The sequence below is a fragment of the Neovison vison genome, chromosome 7, assembly GCF_020171115.1.
Source record: "Neovison vison isolate M4711 chromosome 7, ASM_NN_V1, whole genome shotgun sequence".
Classification (NCBI taxonomy): domain Eukaryota; kingdom Metazoa; phylum Chordata; class Mammalia; order Carnivora; family Mustelidae; genus Neogale; species Neogale vison.
In genome coordinates this window covers 56,888,768-56,908,477 of record NC_058097.1, presented here as the reverse complement: position 1 = coordinate 56,908,477, position 19,710 = coordinate 56,888,768, and the positions used below count along the sequence as shown (strand labels likewise).

Genomic DNA, 19,710 nt, shown 5'->3' with positions numbered 1-19,710 from the left:
GAGAACAGGAGACTGACTTGGGAGGACCCCCGCCCCCACCATCCTCCAGCTTGCTAGAGTTTCCGGGGGAAGTACATGTCTCAACGGCCTGGACTTCTTTATCTGGGGTGGGGGGGAGATCTGTGAAATGAGGGGTGATCCCAAACCAGCCAGTCCAGGCTCTCCTCCCACCTCCCAACGTCAAGGAAACAGACCAGCAGGGGGTATGAGCCAAGAGAGTTTATTGGCCACCTGCTGACCCCTTCTCACTGAGGGAGTAACTTCACAGGCTGACCCACCACACCCACCCCAAGGAGCTTCTAGTCCTAAAGGCTCCCTGACCCGGCCCAGCCCAGCCCCCTGGCCCAGCCCCCAGGGAGAAGGCACTGTAACAGGCAAGGAGGGGTTCTGAGCCCCACCCGGTAACAGCCTGGAGGAGTGGGGGATGGGGGCTGGAGCCTGGCCCCAGGAGTGTGGAGGGAGCAGACTGCGGGAGGAGGGTGGTGCCCCGCTGCTCCCTGGGCCTCCCAGAGTGGGGCTGCCCCTCAGGGTGGTTGAGGTGGAGGTCGGGGATGAGCAGGCCTCACTTCTCAAAGTGGTCCAGAGGGTAGTGCTCCCCGTACGTCTGGAGGTGCCGGGCCAGGGCCTCCTGCTGCTTGCGGAGCTGGGTGGGCATCTCCTGGTACACGTCAGAGAAGAGCAGGCTAGGGCTGGGCTTCGGCTTCCGCTCTGCCTGCTCAAAGGCCTCCATAACCTGGGGGAGGTGGGGGACAGTAGGCACGCAGCTGGTCCCCAACCCCGCACCTGTGGGACCCCAGCCGGGGTTCCCATCTGGGCACAGAGGAGAGGATGGGCAGGGGTGAGAGGATCCACGTGGTCAGGACCCCCAGCCAGGCCCCTGGTGACCCGCACAGTCTGGCACTGCACTAAATGCAGGGATTGGTGGGGCGGGACCAGGCAGCAGCCGTTCAGACGTGAGGAAACTGAGGCCCAGAAGGAGGGCCCGAGCCCAGGGCAGCTCTTCCCACAGGGCGCACTGCCCCAGCTCCAGGCTGAGGAGAGTGGGACACTCACTGCACACGGATTAAGGCACCTACCCCTTGCACAGCCCCCGACGAGGATCCCTGCATGTCCCTGCCGAGGACGCAGGACACAGCTAGGACCCGGCAAAGGCGTGTGCCCAGGCAGCCTGGCACTGCGGGCGGCTGTGAGGCCCTGCTGGGCTATGCCCAGGTCTCCCAGCTCCGTGTGCCCCCAGTCCTTCCAGGCTTTTCCACCACACACTGTGCGGGACCACGCCCCCTGGGGCATGGCCTTCCAGCAGAGAGAGGCCCCCACCTTCTTACGGGACTGCTTCCTCCAGGCCTTCTCCTGCTCATCATCCCACCAGCCCCTGCTCTGTAGGTAGTGGCGCAGCCGGGAGATGGGGTGGTCCTGCTTGTCCCAGTAGTTGACCTCGTCCACTGAGCGGTAGGCTGAGCTGTCATCACTAGTGCTGTGGTGCCCAATCCTGCAGGCGGAGGGGGCCCAGAGTCAGGCAGGAGCCCCCTGCAGTGGGTTAGGAGGGAGGGCAAGGACTAGGGGAGAAGGGGCAGCAATGGAATAGAGGCCACGAAGGGGATCCAACATGAGTATCCAATAAAAGGGACGGGGTCGTATTCTGGGGACAGTGACCCATGCAGGGAAGATGGGGTCAAGGCCACAGGGGGAATGGGGGAGGCAGGCACCTGTAGGTCATGGCCTCAATGAGGAAGGGCTGGTTCTCGGCCACGGCCCGCCGCCGGGCCTCCTTGGTGGCATTGTACACAGCAAATACATCATTGCCATCCACGCGTATGGATAAGATGCCGTAGCCCGGGCCTCGGGCAGCTGTGGGGACAGAAAGGCAGGTCAGGGACAGAGGCAGGTTGGGCAAGGGGGGGCGCTCAGATGAGGACAATGAGCAGAGAAGGGGGAGGAGGGAAAGGGAGCAGGAAAGGCAGTGTTCCTGCAACCCCCTGCTGCAGACATGGCAGGGAAAGGACTGTGGGGGGTTGAAGGGCAAGCACGCAGACTAGGGAGCAGCCCACTGGGCCCCTACCAATGCCGTCCCCGCGGTACTGCTCTGAGGTAGGCGTGGAGATGGCATATCCATTGTTCCGGCAGAAGAAGATGATGGGGCACTCGAGGGTAGCGGCAAAGTTGAAGCCGGCGTGTGCGTCCCCCTCGCTGGCAGCCCCTTCCCCGAAGTAGCAGATGACAACCCTGTTGGCGTTGGCCCGCTTGGCTGCATAGGCTGCCCCCACCGCTGCGGGGGGAGGAGGCGGTGAGCAGGAGCAAAACTGCACACTCCCCCCACCCAGCTCTGTCCTCTCGCTCCAGCACCCCCGCCCCGCTCTTGCCCCCCACCCCTGGCCAATGGTGACTCCTCTGACTCCAGCTGCTCCCCTCACCTCTTCCACCCTCAAAACTCTGCCAGAATCTGACCCCGTGTCCCCCGGCCTCCTTGCCGTCTGTCTGTTCACCCGGTCACCTTGCCTGAGCTCCCAGCAGCCTCCTCTTCCTCCCGCCCCCACCCGTTGCCCGGGGACAGCCAGAGGCCAGTTAAAATGGTTAAAATGTGAACCAGGCTGCCATTCCGGCCCGGCACCTCTCTCCCCCACGGCTCCCACTGCTCTCAGCCTCCCCTGGATCCATAGCCTTCCCCCGCCACCACCGAGCCCCTCCTGGCCTCCCGCCCTGGTTCCACGCCTGCCACGGGCTCCCAACCCTCAAGCCATCTAGTATGCACTTGCCTCAACCCCACATGGCACCCTCCCTGGCTCCTTCTGATCTGTAAGAAATGTCACCTGTGACACAACCCCCTACCTTCCTCCATCACTGCAACTCCCTCTCCATCACTGCAACTCCCTCTCCATCCCTGCAGGACGGCTCCCACCTCATCTGCTCCCTGTGCTCCCCCTCCGCGCTTCCTGCCTGTGTCCTCCACACGGAGGACTGAGGCAGTCTGTCTCTTGCTCACTGCGCCCAGCACAGTGCCCACATAGCAGGGATTCCAGTGTCTGCCGGCCGAGAGGCCTAACAGTCACTCAAACGGAGGGTAAGGGGCCAGGACCGAGCCTTCTGGAAATCCCACCTACCCTCAGGGAACATGCCACCTCCTCTCACAAAGCTGCCCTGCCCGCCTCCCACCTCAGAGGTGCCAACGGCGCCTTATTCCAGGCACCTGGAGCTAAGCGAGCTAAGGCACACGGATGGGCCAGCGACCAGGGCAACGCATGTCTCTCAGGCACCCGGGGTCAGAGACAGCTGGAGCCCAGCTGGCCCATGACTGAACCACAGGCCTGGAGGGCAGGGAGCGAGGGCAGGTTCCGGGGTCTCCGTGCCATGTGGGTGTGGGCCTGGTCCAAGGGTTCTGCTCCCTAAGCGGTCACTTTTGAGCAAAGTGACTCTCATTGCTCTAGGGACTGGGCTGGCCAGAGTAAGCTTCAGTAGAGTCAGACTCCGAGGACTGAGGGAGAGCAGAGTCGGGGGCAGGAACCCAGCTCTGCCCGTTACCCTTTGCAAGAAGCTGGTTCTTGCTCAGTCACACGCAGTCGCCATGTCAGTGACCGGACCGACGGGACCGGCAGGTCAGGAAACGAGAGCATGGTCATGCCAGCCCCAGCCTGCCAAACCAGAGCCCTCCTCTGGAGACTCCCAGACGAGAAGGATCTGTGCTTGGAAAGTCTCGAGCCTGGCACCCCTTTCCCCGGGAGCCCCCGGAAGGGCCAGGGAGGACACTGGTGTATGAGCCCCAAGCCCGGGACAAGTCCTCACCCTGCGGGATCTGTGTGGCCAGCGGAGACGAGATGGTGACGAAGTGGCGCTCCCTGCAGCCATAGTGCACGGGCATCTGGCGGCCCTTGCCCAGGTCGCTCACGTTGCCGTAGCACTGGGCCATGAACAGCTCCAGGGGGTAGTCCCGGTACATGAGCACACCTGCAGGCCGGGGGAGGCGGGGTGGGAGTGAGCCTGCGGCTGGCGCGGGGTCAGAGCGACCCCTGGCCGTCCCAGGGCAAGGCCCCTGCCACCTGGGCTCCACGTTCCCATGGGTCCAGAAGGAAACTGGAGTAGGGAAGGGAAGGCAGATTCAGAGGCTCACAGGGGGTGGGGCAGACCACAGAGCTCGGGCCTATCCCGAAAGGGAGGCCTTGTTCCAAACACCCCAGCTGCTCGGAGATGCCCGATGGCTCATGGCTTGGCTCTTCAAAAGAAGGCAAAATCTTTTTTTTCTTTTTTTTAAATGAGAAACTATTGATGTTTCAACTCATACCTTACTTCCAAAATCATTACAGGAACCAAATAAAAGTACAGGCCGCTAGCCCACAATTTCTGAACTAGAGAGATGATATTTGAACCTGTTCACGGCTGTACTCTCTTCCAACCAAACCTCTCCACCACATGGAAGCACTCTGGGTGAAGGGGGCCTGGCCTGCTGAGTCGGACAGGATGAGGTCAAGGTGGTCCTGGGATGAGCAATGACCCGCTCTCGTTGGAGGACGATCGTCACGCCCAAAGCCGAGGGGCCACGCTGGGGGTTCAAGGACGCGCGTGGAAGCACCCAGAACCTGAGCACTGCAGGGCAGCAGCTGGCTGGTGCAGGCATTTCCAGACCTCCTCCTTCACTGGGGAACTCTTCCTTCACGTGATGATGTAATCAGGGTCCCACTACACACCAGCCACATTTTGTGCCGTCTGTGCCCACGCTCCCTGAAGGACTGCAATATGGATACAACGCTTGGGGCTGGGCCCCTTTCTTCGGAGCACCTTCCAGAGATTAACTTAATCCTCACGACCTTTGAGGGAGCCTTATTCTCCCCATTTACAGATAGGGAAACTGAGGTAGGAGAGCTCCCAGAGCCGGCTCGAGGTCACACCGTAAGGCAGTGGATGGAGTGCGGGGGGCCACACAGAGCTCACCCTTCATGACTGGGGCTGCAGCGGGGCTGGGGGGGTGTTTACCAGCTAACAGGGTGCCACCGCCAAGACACCCCACCCATGGTGAGCACTGCCCAGACAGTCGGGTCCCGAGCACACACCTGAAGTGGCAGTCGGGGTGGGGGTGCTGGGCGGGACGGCAGCCTTCGCCTTCCATAGAACTAGACGTGGGGTTTCCTGTCACCCACACATACTCACAGGGTGGCCATGTGGTACATAACACAGACCAAAGACGGGGTGCCCGGGTCGGTGCGGGATTGAGGGCCATGTGGGGGGGCTTCTTCACAGCGCGAGAAGCCGCGGGCAGAGCCAGGAGTCCTAGGGCCAGGTGGGCCGGACGCCCCGGAAAACCACAGGCCCCATGGCAACAACTGCTCTAGGTGGGAACGTGCTGCCCGTGAGCTCCCTGACGAGGGTCCCTTCCTGCCGGTGCCACGGCCAGCAGGCCATGTACATCCTTGGTTTACACAGAATGGCCCCACGTGGGCAGCACCACAGAGGACTCCACCCCTCAGGAGGCTCGTGGCCTGCACACTGGGCCAGAACCTTCTGGGCTGCCTGCCACCTGGCTCAGACAGGAAACGTGGCTGTTGAGAGCCTCCTTCCCGTGGATCAGGGCAGGCAAAAGCAGGTCCAGCACTTAGCACAGCACCGGGGCCTGGAAGAGCTCATCTGGGAGGGAGTCTGGCTACTGCTCCGAGCACCCTTGTTCTCCGCACCCCAAAGACGGGGACTGAGAGAGGGGAGCAGCTGCCCCAGCGAGGCCGGCAGCGAGACAGGTCTCCGTGGCTCCCACCCCTCGCGGCTGCCCAGACGCAGACTGACTTCTGCGGGGGGCTTCGGCGTGGTAGGGCTCCCCCCTGCAGGGCACCCAGGGCCAGCCCCCCATGCCGTGTGTGGAGAGCCCAGTGGCTGCCCACAGCTCCAAGCCCCTTGCTCACCCCGCCTGGAGTCCTCACCAGAGAGGCCCTTTCAGCAAAAACAAGCGGGAGGTGGGAGGTGCTCAGCAAATCTGGCAGGGGCCCACAGCTCAGTGTCTGGGGACGCCCAATACACAGGACGTCTGTCCCTGGAGAGCATGGGGGACAGGGACAGGAGCAGATGTGAATGCCACGCTGCCTGCCCAGCCAGCCTGCCCGCTGCTGAAGAGCTGTCCCAGGTGAGAGTCCGCCCCCCCCCCCAACCAGCACATCACCTCCAACTTGGAGCGCTTACCCAGTGCCAGACCCTGTGCTGCGGGCTTTGTGTCCCCTGCCCCATGACTCCCCTCCACAGCCCTTACCCAGTCACTCCTCCATGCTCATCGACCTGCTTCACACCTTTCGTTCTGTCACTCCCTCACTCAGAAGGGGCCAGTCCCGGCTGCCACTGCCAGGGCCTCCTGTTTGCTCTGCTCCCTGAAGGACACAGAGCCCAGAGAGGCCAGGGGAACCCTACACTCTGGATGGGGGTCCCCATGTGGGGCCCCTGAGGCCAGGCCTGCCCTGACTGCATGCTGCCAGCACTCGCCAGGCAGGGGTCACAGTGCCATCAGCAGCTCTGTGTTGGGAGATCACAGAGCAGAGGCTCACAGAAGGGAAGCAATTTGACCCGAACTTGACAGTGGCAGCCGGCAGAGCACAGAGCAGCCCAAGCATAGGCTCTTCTCTATAAGCCTCCCTGCCTGGCCTCCAGACAGAGGAAACCTGCCGCCACACACCCCTGGACCTGGCTCGGCCCTTTTTTGCTCAGAAAGCTCTCAGGGGCACCTGGGTGGCTCAGTGGGTTAAAGCCTTTGCCTTCGGCTCGGGTCATGATCCTAGGGTCCTGGGATCGAGCCCCACATAAGGCTCTCTCCTCCATGGGGAGCCTGCTTCCTCCTCTCTCTCTTTCTGCCTGCCTCTATGCCTACTTGTGATCTCTGTCAAATAAATAAATAAAATCTTTAAAAAAAAAAAGAAAAGAAAAGAAAAGAAAGCTCTCCCTGCAGTTCTTTAATCCTCCCTGGCATCAAGCTGCTCCTAGAAGAGCATCTGGGGTAGCTAACACGGGCCTCCCCTAACCGCCCAGAGGGACGGGGCCTGACCTGCCTCCATGGGGACCACAGACGCAGACCACCAACACGGCAGACGTACCTGCCTCCCGGTACTGGCCAAACACCAGATCCGTGTTGTCTAGCGCCGCTGCACTCCCCACGTGCGTCCCCTCCTCGCCATAGTTGGTCATGTAGAAGGAGATCCGGCCCTGGGGGTGCAGGAGGGCCCGGGGGCCCGGGCTCCATTAGGCTGGGCAATGACAGGCAACCATCCAGATAACTGCCCAGCTTCTGGAGACTTCACTCATCCCCAGACACACTTCCTGGGCCAGGCCAGGCTGGGGTTCCTTCCCAGAGGAACTGCCAGATTGGTGAGAGGCCGACGTGTGTGTGCAGCCCACCGCAGAGGGGCAGCAGGGAGAAATGCCTGAGCCGGGCAAAGCTGGGGGAGATGATAACAGTTTCCAAGGAGAGATAACAGTTAAGGCCACGAAGCCAGAATGGCTGGGACAGAAAGTGGGAGGGGTGGGGACAGACCAGGCGGAGAGGCAGTACCCAGTAAGGCCGTGAACGACACAACAGGTCTTTACCTTGAGAACTGCGCCCACAGCTCTTCCCAGAGCAACAGTTCAGGAACAGCTCTCTGGCTGTCATGTGGGAAATAGATGGTGGTGGCAGGACTGAGTGCAGCCTACCAGGCAAGAGGGGTGGTAGCTGGGCCTGGTCACGGCAGGAGGCAGGCAGAGAAGTGGAGAGGAGAGGCTTAAGCAGAGTCAAAGTGCCAAGGAGCAGCAGACCCTGGCCACACCGACGCCCTGGCCGACTCCCTTCTCCTGAGCCCCCCAACTCTCGAGCCTGGAAAAGCCAAACATTCTCCCAATCTCCCTTATAGCCAGAAGTGGCCACAGACACAGTTCCAGCCAGAGACTTAAGTGGAAATCTGCTCTGGCTTTCCTGATAAAAGAGATGAGTGTAGCTGGCCCCAGCCCTTCTTCCACCTGGCACACTGCTGGGAGGCTGGACCTGTGGCAGCCATTTTGCGAAAATGAGGCAACACGTGTGGGATGAAGGCCAACTCGCCCACGATGGTGAAGCAGAAATGCAGGAAATCTAGGCTCCTGACGTGGTGCTGAGCAGCAGAATAGATTTTTAACTAAACAGGGAGGGACAAAGTCAAGTAGATGGGAGAAAGTGATGCGAGGGGGAGAATGGAGACAGGGAGGAGATGCAGGTCTCCAGCTTGGGCAGTGGCACCCTCCACTGAGAAATGGCCCGAGAGAGGAAGATGCCGAGGTCAAGTCTGGACAGGCTAAACTTGGTGTGGGACAGCCAAGGCAAGAAGCCAAGTAGATCTGGGGCTAAGATGTGAAGTCTGGCCGGGTATCTGCGGCACCCCTGGCACACAGCCAGAACTAAGCTCCCCGGCACCACGTGTAAAGTGAGAGAGCTCCGGTCAGTATCTGAGGGATGCCCCCTGCCCAGTCCTCATGTGTTCTGCAGCCCAGGCTGTCATGGTGGGAAAACTAGATGAATAAAGCTTTCCTCTAAGTTGGGAGCCAATTAAAAGTTAATTGACCTCCCACAGCCACATGGGCTGATGCTGGGCGCTAGAGGCCTGGGAGGGCTGTCAAGGGTGGTGTGGGGAAGAGCTGGAGAGGCCTCCTACCCAGGAAACCGGACCCGGCTCAAGGCAGAGGTCACTGGTCACCTACCCAGTATCCTACCCCCCCTCTTTGTGCTTGCTAACCGAGATTGCATTCCACAGGCACCAGCTGCCCACATGGAAAACCACATTTCAGCCTCCTTGCAGCTGGGAGCACCACATGCAGTGTCTCAGACACTACTGGGTGGGATTGCCTGCAAAGCTCTAGAACAGTGGGCATGAGGAGATAGCTGGGACATGCCATGTCTGACCTGCCACCTTCCTTCCACTTACTGCCTGGAATGCGGCATGATGAAGGTAGCTCCGGTGGCCATTTGGCTCATGAAGGACCCTTGAGGCTAGAAGCCGAAGCTGGGTATCCAGTGACATCGTGGGGCCACCATACTGGCCCCACACCCCATTTTCAGATTTCCTCTATGCAAAATTAAAAGCCCTCCTAATCTGTTTAAGTGACTGCATTGGTTTCTGTTAGGATTTGGGGGGCACCTGGGGGAGGTCTGTTACTTACAGCTGAGCAGAAGCCTGGCTAATATAAGCTGAGCCTTGACACAGGAGTGGATCTTACTGAGGTCTGCTCTGATCCTACTGGCCTCCTCCGCCAGGGGACAAGGCGCTTTGTGCATTGGGCCTCACAGAATTCCTACCCCTACCTTGCTATCCCCACTTTTTAGCATACTGAAGAAACTGAGGCAAAGGCAGGCAAAATCGCTGCCCAAAGTCCCGGCTGTGACCAGACCCGCATCTCTTGGATTCCAAAGCTCCCGTCTGCACAGCCAACTCGGGCAGGGAAGAGCCCAGGCATGTTGAGAGCGGGGGAGGGGTGGCCCAGCCTTGGCAGTAAGGCTGCAGAGAGGGGAGCAGAGAGCCCAGAGAGCCCAGGCCACAGGGGAATGGGGGATAGGGGAAGAGGAAAGGCCAGGCCTGCCCCTGTGGGGTACGGGGGCCAAGGGAAGTTTCTGGGCAAGTTTTGGGGTAGAGGTACAACCCTAAGTTGGAAAACCCAGAGGTAGTGTCCTGTGCATGGGAGTCTGCTCAGTACTGTCTCATAGGCCAGGGGGTTTCATGCTTTAGTCCACAGGATGGCCTGCGGGCTTGATTCTCAGGCCCATCCCTACTCCTGACCCAGCAGGTGCCACGGGCACCCAAGGGCCCACTGCCCAACATTAATCCCACCTTTCCCACAGGAACCCTGGGCCCTGGGAGGAATGGATTCCACTGCTCTCTTGGATCCTAGGGATGGCACATGGTTCTCCTGGCCAGGGGCTGGCTGAAGGCAGGGTCTGTGACCAAAGCCCAGACCACAAGCGAGCATTAGCCCTGGCCTTTGCTGGAACCTCAGGAAGCAGACATTCTCTTTCCGCCGCTAAGCAAAAAGGTTGTGAGCTTGGCAGCATTATGATAGCTAGTATTTACTGCATGCTGGCTAAACACCAGTGTCGTTCTTCCTAAGGCCACAACATATGCCACTGGCAGTCCTTAAGGCAACGGAAGACCTGACAAATGAAGCGACTCCCCCAGGGCACAGCTACAAAATGGCAGAATGAAGACTTGGGTTGTAAAGTCCTGCCCTGGAGCCTGTGCCCTGATGCTCTCTCCGCTACTTGTCCTGGAGCCTAGACCTGCCAGATGCAGGAAGCCGAGAGCATGGAAAAGACACCCGGTGAGAGAAACAGGTCTGATAACACTGAGCTCCTGGGATCCGGCCACACCTGAAACAGGACCCTCTGAAAGTGAAGTTACCTGAGTCCATAAATTGCCTCTTTGTTGACACTGCTCTGACGAGGTCTCTGTCCACGACCACAAACACAGCTGAGGCTCACAGTCCGTGTGATGCAGGTGCCCAGAAGCACAGAGTGGCACCCTGGTTTCTCAGGACTGGGAGCTCCCCAGGGGAAAGCCTGTCAGGTCTTCCTGCCGGATGTCCCCAGCACAGACACGCCCCCGGCCAGGAGCACGGGAGGATCTAATCCATGCTTCCGCCCTCAGGCAGCACCCGTCCCATACTTCTCCTCCAAGGTTCTCTATCCTTGAGAACCTCAAGGACTCTGAGGACACCAAGACAAAGGACCTCCAACCCCCCCACCTTGGGAGTCATCTTCTGGCTCGAACACAGGCAGGGCGACCTAAGGAACCCCCCTCCCCAGGCCCAGCGCACGCACCTGGCGCTGGGACTCGTAGAGGATGCGGTCCATGGTGTTGAGCAGAGTCATGCTCCTGTACAGCTTGAGCACCTTCTCCTGGGGCAGCTGCGGGCGGAGCAGACAGATGCGGGGCAGTTGGGACCAGAGAGGAGACAGACAAGGAGCCCAGGCATGGGAGACATAGTAGGGGAAGGAGAGGGCCTCTCACGTGGGGATCCTCGCTGGGGTTGATAATCTGGCCCTGCCGGTCCATGACACGGTAGACGGGGATCCCAGAGATGACATTGGGCTGGATGAATTCTAGCTTGTCTATGAACTCCGCCGAGGCCCCCGGGAACTGGGGCTTGTCATCCAGGGACGGGAAGTGCTGCTGCTCCTGTCTCTGGGGGAGCTGGGGAGAGAGGAGGGTGGGGGTGGGGTGCTCATGTCAGGAGCAGCAGAGGCTTTCCTGGCTTGACCTCAGAGCAGCAGGCAATATGGCCTGGTAGTTAAGCCCCTGGACCCCGGTGGGCCCTGTGGCCTGACACACTGAGTACGGATCGCAGCTCCACCGCTTTCTTGATGTGTGACCTTGGGCAAGTCACCAGAACTCCTCTGCGTCTCCTCATCTGTAAAACTGAGGGGCAGATACCATCTATTGCATAAGGCGGCGGTAAAGATTAAACACCCTGCAGAGCAGCGGTCAGTCGGCTCAAGAACCAGGTGCTGCTCTGTCAGAAGCCTCGATGCCTCACCCTGGCATTCAAAGCCTCTCCAGTCTGACCAGATACCCCCATTCACCGTCACCCACTGCCACCGCAGGTTCACCCGCCCTCAGTACCCTCCAGCCGGCCGGATGGGCTTTTCACTGCCCCCACATAACTAGGGTGGACACCCAGGATCAAGGAAGTCTCTGGGGTCTTAGGTGTCAGCCTGCCTGGGTTCAAGTCCCTTACTAGGTGACCAGAGGAGAGTGACTTCCCCTCTGCCAGCTGTCCCTTTCTCATCTGTAAAAGGGAAACCACCTCGTGGAAGTGTCGTGAGGCTTGAACAACATCCTGCACACAAAACTGGTTAACAGAGTACTTGGAAGTCATAGGGCAAATGCTCAGGAAATGTCAACGGTCACTTCTGCCACCACCACACGGCTGCACCCATCTCTTTATTGAATGTCTGTTCCCCTCTCCCTGCAGCAAACTTCCATGCTTCGATGGCCTCTGTGCTCCTGTCCCAACCCCCACCCCTCCAGGCCCAGATGGACTCCTTCAACAAATATTTGGCACCTGCTTTGTTCTGAGCCCTGAGCCGGGTTCTGGGGACCTAAGAGAAGCAAGACATCTGTCACTGCTGCCCAGGAAGGAAGCTGGCCAAGCAAGTGCGGCTGAGGCTGGGGCTGATCCATCCTTGCCCAAGAGAAGCCTTGAGCATGGGAGAGTGGGAAGGAGCCAGGCTTCCTAAGGAAGCAACCTGAGAGTGAGAGGGAAGCTGGGGGTCAGGGAAGGAGCCCCGGAGGCCGGGGTCACAGAACATGCCAAAGACAGAAAGCGAAGGATGGAATGTCACTTGTGGAAACTGGAAGAAGTTGGATGGCTAGAGGAGCCCTGGGGATTGGTGGGATGGCACCCCCTCTGCTGGCAGGGAAAACCCAGGAAAAGTCCACTGGGCAGCCTCTGGGTGCCAACCCTATTTCTCAGCCTTGACCTGGTCTCAGCACTGCCAGTGCTCCCCTTAAGCAAGCCCTGGCCAGCTGCCAGTGGAGCTCTGCACCCACAGTATCACTGAGTCCTCAGCCTGCCTGATCTGGCCTGAGGAGGGAGGAAGCAGAGATACTGGGGGTAACATCACCTGCACCACAGCTACAAACAGGTCAGTCAGCTTCCAACGCAGGCCAGGCTGACAAGCAGACCCCAAAGCCCTGCTCGTCCCCCCAGATGCCATGGCTGACCCAGCTTCTGCCTGCCCATCTACGGGGATCACGGCTTTGCCTCCGGGAGGAACTCAACAAGCAACTGGCTGGCTCCCCAACACCCCTCAGGTGCTCGGGTGTGCACCCCACTCCCCCTCCTTGAATTGCCTGGCAGAGCAGCCAAGGATCCAGGGGGAAGCGTAAGCACGGGGGCTTTTATCTGTGTCTGTGGCTGTGAGGAAATAAAGGAAACGACACCCCCCACGGCAGGGCAGGTCCAGGCGTGACCACAGCAGCAGACTTCCCCTGCTTGTGAGGGAAGCCACTGAACTCCAGCCGCCCGCAAGCCCCCCTCCTGAGCACCCACACTGGCCAAAACTTTCTGTCCCCCCACCCCCAGGATCGGCAGTCTGTGTCTGCCTCCCACACAGATCACAAGCTCGGGGAGGGCAGGGAGCATGTTGGGCTCGATTCTCACAGCAGGCACTCGGCAGGCCATTACCAAAGGGACAGAGGGATGAGTGCGTGGGGTTGCTGGCCTTGGAGCCCGACTGATGTGGGTGCCAGGATCTGAGCTAACCACGTGGCTCGTTGCAAAACGCCCTGTGCCCACGAATTTCCTCATGTGTAGAACAGCTACACAGGGCTGAGACAGAAAGTTCCTGCCACGAGGGTCACAAAGCACATGGATGGGATGCATTCATCAGCTCAAAACTTGGTAGAAAGGAAAACCACCCCAAAACCTCGGAAGGGTATGAAACGGGAAACAGAAAATGGCTGGCCCTTCGGGAAGAGGACAAGGAAGAGCTGGGGAGAAGGTCTGGCAGCAGGGCACCCTGGACAGTAACAGCAGGCAGTGGAACAGGCCGGCTGGGGGTTCGGGGCTGGCAGGGGGCAGAGGACCAGGTTACAGGGCTGAGAACAGACTGGGCTGTCAGGACAGGGCTCTGCCTGCCTCTGGAGGCTAAGCAGCGGCCATCGGGGCACCCTGGCACACCCCACACTGGCCTTGCCTTGTGGGGCGGAGGGGGAGAACTTCCTTCCTGGGCCTGTGACACTGGGGTGCGGACCCAAGGCTACTGTGCTGACTGGGTGAGTGGCCAGCCCAGAGGAAATGTCCCCCCAGGGGAGGAGTGTAGAATGGCCTAAGGAAGGATGCGACTCCACCCTCTGTGGGGAGGAGGGGGATAGGTTTGCAGAGGTGGTGGCCCGCAGCTTACAATGGCCGCACAAAGCCTGGCTCCAGCCACACAGGAAACAGAGGCCTGCTCTGGAGGGTTGCGTGGCCCAGCAGGTACTAGGTGCCAGGCCCCCTGTGGAGCCACTCCCTCTGGCCCCAAGGTTAATTAAGACTCCCCACAGAGCGGACTCCAGCCCAAAGCTACTGAATGGCACCCCACTGGGCCCTAAACTGGCTGAAGAGGAGAGGGGCGGCCAGGTGACCAACACCCAACACGCGGGTTACAGGCTGCAGCAGGTGCCAGGTGGACGCCCACTAGGAGGGGGAGGAGAAGGGACTCCAGTGCTAAAAGGCTTGGTCGGGGCTCTGTTCCTATCCAGCAACGCCATCAGGTCTCCCTGAACCAGTGTCCCCTTGTGGAAAGGACGAGAACTGCTACTCCACAGGTCCAGGGGGAGATGGCTCTAGGGGGATCTTCTGCGACCAGCATCAGAGCGAACATGAGGGAAAGCTTTCTGGAGAAGGGGGAGTTACACCGAGGCCTGCTGAACCAGCAGGGGCGAGGCAGGCAGAGGCTGGGGGAGGAAGGCACCAGTCTCCAGCAACCAGCAAGGCCAAGGTGAGTGGAGAGAGCAGAGAATGAATGAGGCTGCAACACATTAGGAAGGAGAGCTGATACCATGCATTTCCCCACCTTCTCTGAACCCGTGGAGATGGCAGGATCCTCTCACTTCAGGCCTGGGGGCTGGTGGGGGAGGGGAGTGACTTGCCCCAGGGCAGGGAGATCATGACAACATGGTGTACAGAGCTGCCCAAGGAGGCTAGAGAGAAAGGGGGGTCTGGCCGTGGACAGTTCTGTGGATGCTGCCAGCGGGCTGAGTCCTCTGTATCGTGAAGGCCACAGAACACAGGGGCTCTGGCAAGCATGATGCGGCCCGGGGCACTGCTAGTGGGAAGTCCTGAGGGAAGACACCCTTTCTGACAGCCCCAGACTTACTGTCCCTGGAGAAAAACTGTAGCCGCCCCACTTCCTGAGATCCTACCGAGTACTCAGGACAAGTGCCTACTAAGAACCATTTGCTTTCATCTTCATGTCTCTCTGAGAGAAGTGCCACCGATGTCCCCGTTTTACAGATGGACACTGGTCAGGAACGCTTCTCCCAGGAAGCAGCAGGTCAGCTGACATCTAAAGTATCATATTCCCACAAAGGCCTCCAGGTAGAAGGAGCTCATTCAAGGAAGGGCAAAGGGGCCCAGGGGGCTGAAGGGCAGGGAGGGAAGGGCGTGGTGGGGGCTGGGGTGCTCCCCACTAGCTTCTCATCAGCCCCTAAGGCCCCAAGCAGAAGTTGCTGTTACACGCCAAGACCAGACCAAGGACAATGTTGCAAGACTTGAACTGAAGCCCTATTGCTTCTCCTAGCAGCCTCGTACTATGGAGAGACACTGGGCTTTACGGTCCAGAAGTCCAAGTTCAGACCTCACCTCCCCAGGCCTCAGTTTCCCCACTCATGACAGAAGAAAACTGCCAGTACCTTGTAGTGTGGCTGTATTAGATGGAATGATGGAGTGAGTTGGTGACGTAACTCCTAAGTGCTTCCTGATGTGAAAAATGAGGCCTTGGACCTCAAGCCACCAGTCAAGAGGGCAATGGACCCATACGGTGAGGAGATAAGCAATGCCCATCTCCATTCGTGCCTCCACGCATACTGGGCACCGCCGCCTGGAGATGGCACATGGGGAGCTGGGACTTCCCGCTAGCAGTGCCCCGGGCCGCATCATGCTTGCCAGAGCCCCTGTGTTCTGTGGCCTTCACGATACAGAGGACTCAGCCCCCAACAGTCAGAGAAACAACATGGCTGATGATCCACACAGAGCGAGCTCTAGGTGTTTCCTCCCTCCCAGAGGAGGGACTCAAGTCACCCCACCTGCTAGGCTCACAGAAGTGAAGTGACTTGGCTGGGGTCCCTCTTGGTTCTTGGGGTGGTGGCTGAGAAACCAGCTCAGGACTCCCTGACAATTAAGTTTCCTTTCTCCTCTTCTCCCTGAGCACTGAAATGTCTGCTATCACCTGCCCGGAAGCAGGGGAATCAGACGAACACCTCCTGAGCAACAGGAACGTGGAAAAGAGAGGCAAGCAGGCAGAGATGAAGTCAGGCAGCCCGAGCCTGTCCCCCAACCACCCACCTGTCAGGTGCAACACAGCCCCTCCCCCCTCCCCCAAAGCAGGATCTCTGCGCTTGGCCCTGCACCACCATCCAATATGGCAGCCACCTGCGGCTATTTAAACTGATTAAAATTAAATAAAATGAAAACTTCAGTTCCTGGGCCATACTGATCACACTGAGAGCTCAGTACCCAAGTGTAGTCAAGTGGCTACTGTACTGGGCAGCACACACCTAGCACAAAAACACACCATCACTACTGCAGAATGTTCTAGCGGACAGATCCTGGTCTGCAATCTTCTTTGACTAGAAGGCGCCTGGGTGGCTCAATCAATTGTCTGCCTCCAGCTCAGGTCATGATCCCAGGGTCCTGGGATCAAGCCCCCAATCAGGCTCCCTGCTCAGGGGGAAGCCTGCTTCTCCCTTTCCCACTCCCTCTGCTTGTGTTCCTTGTCTCTGTGTGTCTCTCTCTGGCAAATAAACAACAACAAAAAAATAGTTTAAAATATTGTTTGACTAAATCCCACTACTCTTTCCCTTCTCTCAAAAATGGTCTCCTTTTGGGGCACCTGGGTGGCTCAGTGGGTTAAGCCGCTGCCTTCGGCTCGGGTCATGATCTCAGGGTCCTGGGATCGAGTCCCGCATCGGACTCTCTGCTCGGCAGGGAGCCTGCTTCCCTCTCTCTCTCTGCCTGCCTCTCCATCTACTTGTGATTTCTCTCTGTCAAATAAATAAATAAAATCTTTAAAAAAAAAAAAAATAAAAAAAAATAAAAAAATAATGGTCTCCTTTTTTTTTTTTTGGTCTCCTTTTTAATCTTAGAAAATACAAGTGGGAGAGGGACTCCAGGCTGTTCAGTGGGTAGAGCATTCAACACATGATTTCTGGGTTGTGAGTTCGAGAGCCACATTGGGTATAGAGATTACTTTAAAAATTAAATAAATTAAATAAATAAATAAATAAAAACAAGTGAGAGTAATAAAAGTGGAGAAAAGCAAGCAAGGACTATACAAATATATAAACTTAAAAATACACAAATAGGGACTCCTGAGCTGCTCAGTTGATTAAGAAGCTGCCTTTAGGGGGCCCCTGAGTGGCTCAGTGGGTTAAAACCTCTGCCTTCGACTCGGGTCATGATCCCAGGGTTCTGGGATCCAGCCCCGAATTGGGCTCCCTGCTCACCCGGGAACCTGCTTCCTCCTCTATCTCTGCCTGCCTCTCTGCCTGCTTGTGATGTCTGTCTGTCAAATAAATCAATTAATTAAATCTTTTTAAAAAAAAAAGAGAGAGAGACAGAGAGAGAGAAGCTGCCTTTGGCTCAGGTTATGGTCCCAGGGTCCTGGGACTGCATCAAGCTCCCTGCTCAGTGGAGAGCCTGTCTCTCCCTCTCCCTCTGCCTGCTGCTCCCTCTGCTTGTGTCCTCTCTCTGTCAAATAAATAAATAAATAAAATTTTAAATGCACAAATAAAACGTAAGTACCATGAAAGACTCCCTCCAAAAAAATCTCCCTTTCACATCACCCACCAAAAAAATGAAGGAGGAGAATCAAGAGGGAAAAGCAGCAAGGAGTCTGAGCCTGGAATGAAGCAGATTTAATCAGCCATAAATGACCTTTCCCTGCTTTCTGCCCTACCCACCTCCCGCCCCACAGGCCCAGCCAATGGACTCTTGGGACTAGGATCAGCCGCATGGGATCTGCTTGCTCCAAAAACAGCCACAAAGAACAGGCCAAACACAGGAAGCTAACCGCACTCCCAGCCTCCTCCACAAATCTTTCCAGAATTACCTGCTTCAAGTGTCTCCGTTTCCTATCTATATCCGCTCTCCTTATGCCAGGCCCACCCTCTTCACTCTCCTCCCCTGCTTCTCTCCTTATATAGAGTGTCCTCCTACAGATTCTACCTTACTCTCCTAAAGGATTAGGGATCAGAGGGCCAGACTCAACCCCAGAAGATCTGGAGAGTTTTCCTTTCAAGGGCCTTCACCAATCCAGGTCCTGCCAAGGTCACCTCCTTTTTTCTTCTGATCTCCAAGGTCAGTTTCTGTCCCTTCCCTCCACCCTCACTTTCAACAGTGACCAACATTCCTATTGCCCTTATCAAATATCAGGTGCAGTTCTCACTTTACATTTTTTTAATTTTACTACAACCCTACACGGTAGTCAGTTAGCATTTTAAAAAGAGGAAAATGCACCCCTCTGTAGAGGTCCAGAGGAGCAGTCCTTTGCCCAAGACCACATAGCTGGAAAGCAGCAGGGATATGAACTCACCTTCGGAAACACCATTCTCTCTGGTGTGTGAAATTTAAGTGCATGGCTCTTCCACAGCCCAGTGCTTCTCTCCCTCTAATCAAACTTCCAGCTAGACTTCTGCTGTGTGAACTTACAGTTAGCAGCATCAACCCAAGAGGATTCCGACCCTTTTGATAAGAATTAAGCATTTCTTGGGGGCACCTGGGTGGCTCATTCGGTTAAACATCTGCCTTCGCTTAAGCGGCTGCCTTCCAATCAGGTCATGACGGAGTCCTAGGATCAAGCCCCAAACCCGGCTCCTTGCTCAGCAGGGAGTCTGCTCCTCTCTCTCTCTCTCTCTCTCTCTCTCTGTCACTCAACACAGCTCATGCTCTCCCAACCTCCCTATCTCGCTCGCTCTCAAATAAATAAAATCTTTAAAAAAAAAAAAAAAGAATTAGGCATTTCTCAAATGTTACTCAGAAATGTCGACAGGGTGCTGCTCCGCCGACCTCTCTAGCTCTTTTCCTCAACAAATTTTTATACGTTATCTCTGCTGAATGACCGAAACAGGCCCTTTTTCTGACATTCGATCCGGGACACAAGATCAAACGACTTTGTTACGCAATTCATTTTAAAATCAGAACAGCAGTAAAGGAACAAAGAAAAGCAGGACACTTTAAAAGCACGCGCCGGAGAACCCTTTCCCTTTTTTTTCTCCTTTTTGAAGGGGGAGAGGGAATCTTTACCAAGAAGAAAGTCTCTCCCTTGGGCAGTTTCACTCTCCAATGCCTGCGAGGAAATGTTTCGCCTTCCCCCCGTGTCCCGGGTCCACGCGGCCTCCCGTGGGGATGAGCAGCAACTAAAAAGAAATCCCCTCCCTCTCCCCAAATTGTCTCCCTCCCTCCGGGCCCACGAAGGAGCTGCCTCACTTCTCTCCTGAGGAAGTGGAAGTCCTTCCCGAGTGTCCTCTCCGAGTAGTTCTCTCAGCCCCTGTCCCTTCTGTGACAGCCCCCTCTTCACTCCCTGCACAGACCCCCACATGGGAAGACGGTGTTGACATCCCTATTTTCCCTCAGGGAAAACTTCCCCAGGTACTCACAGATCTAGCCAGGCCCCGAGCCCCAGACCGCCGCAGGAGGAGGCCAGTCTGGCCCAAGCCTCGACTTGAGCCCCAGACTCTCGCCGCCGCAGCCGCCACCGCCACCGCCATCTTGGCTAACAACCCCACAGCGCTCCGCCCCTCTCCTCAGCTAGGCTGGGGGCTGCCCCTTTATGAACCTGATTCAACTGCTAGAACCGCTCTGCCAAGAAACCACAAGGTGCTAATCCTGAGGTCTCTGCGGCACAGGTATGGGAGGGCCAAACAATCTAGCTTTCCAAAATCACTCTGACCGCCTCATCTTAGTTGTTTCTAGAACAGGCAAAGAGGAGGACAACCTGACCGGAGCCCCAGGGCTTTAGGGCCCGGGGCCTCGGGTAGGATGAGCCCACGC

At 57.6% G+C, this 19,710-nt stretch overlaps 1 protein-coding gene across 2 annotated transcripts; it reads right to left on the bottom strand.

Annotated features, from left to right (window-relative positions):
• Window positions 1–204: 204 nt before the first annotated feature.
• Window positions 205–19,452, bottom strand: BCKDHA (branched chain keto acid dehydrogenase E1 subunit alpha). Of its 2 annotated transcripts, none has more exons than XM_044257374.1 (9): window positions 19,317–19,452; window positions 10,965–11,147; window positions 10,775–10,861; window positions 7,053–7,161; window positions 3,778–3,939; window positions 2,060–2,266; window positions 1,707–1,848; window positions 1,318–1,489; window positions 205–733 (listed from the first exon to the last, which is right to left on the bottom strand). In XM_044257374.1, exons 1-9 carry the CDS (start codon window positions 19,425–19,427, stop codon window positions 563–565), a joined length of 1,344 nt encoding a protein of 447 aa, XP_044113309.1. In that variant the 5' UTR covers window positions 19,428–19,452; the 3' UTR covers window positions 205–562. The 2 variants fall into 2 exon arrangements, with proteins under 2 accessions (XP_044113309.1, XP_044113308.1); XM_044257373.1 differs by having other exon boundaries at window positions 205–658; window positions 19,317–19,448.
• Between the last annotated feature and the right edge of the window lie 258 nt (window positions 19,453–19,710).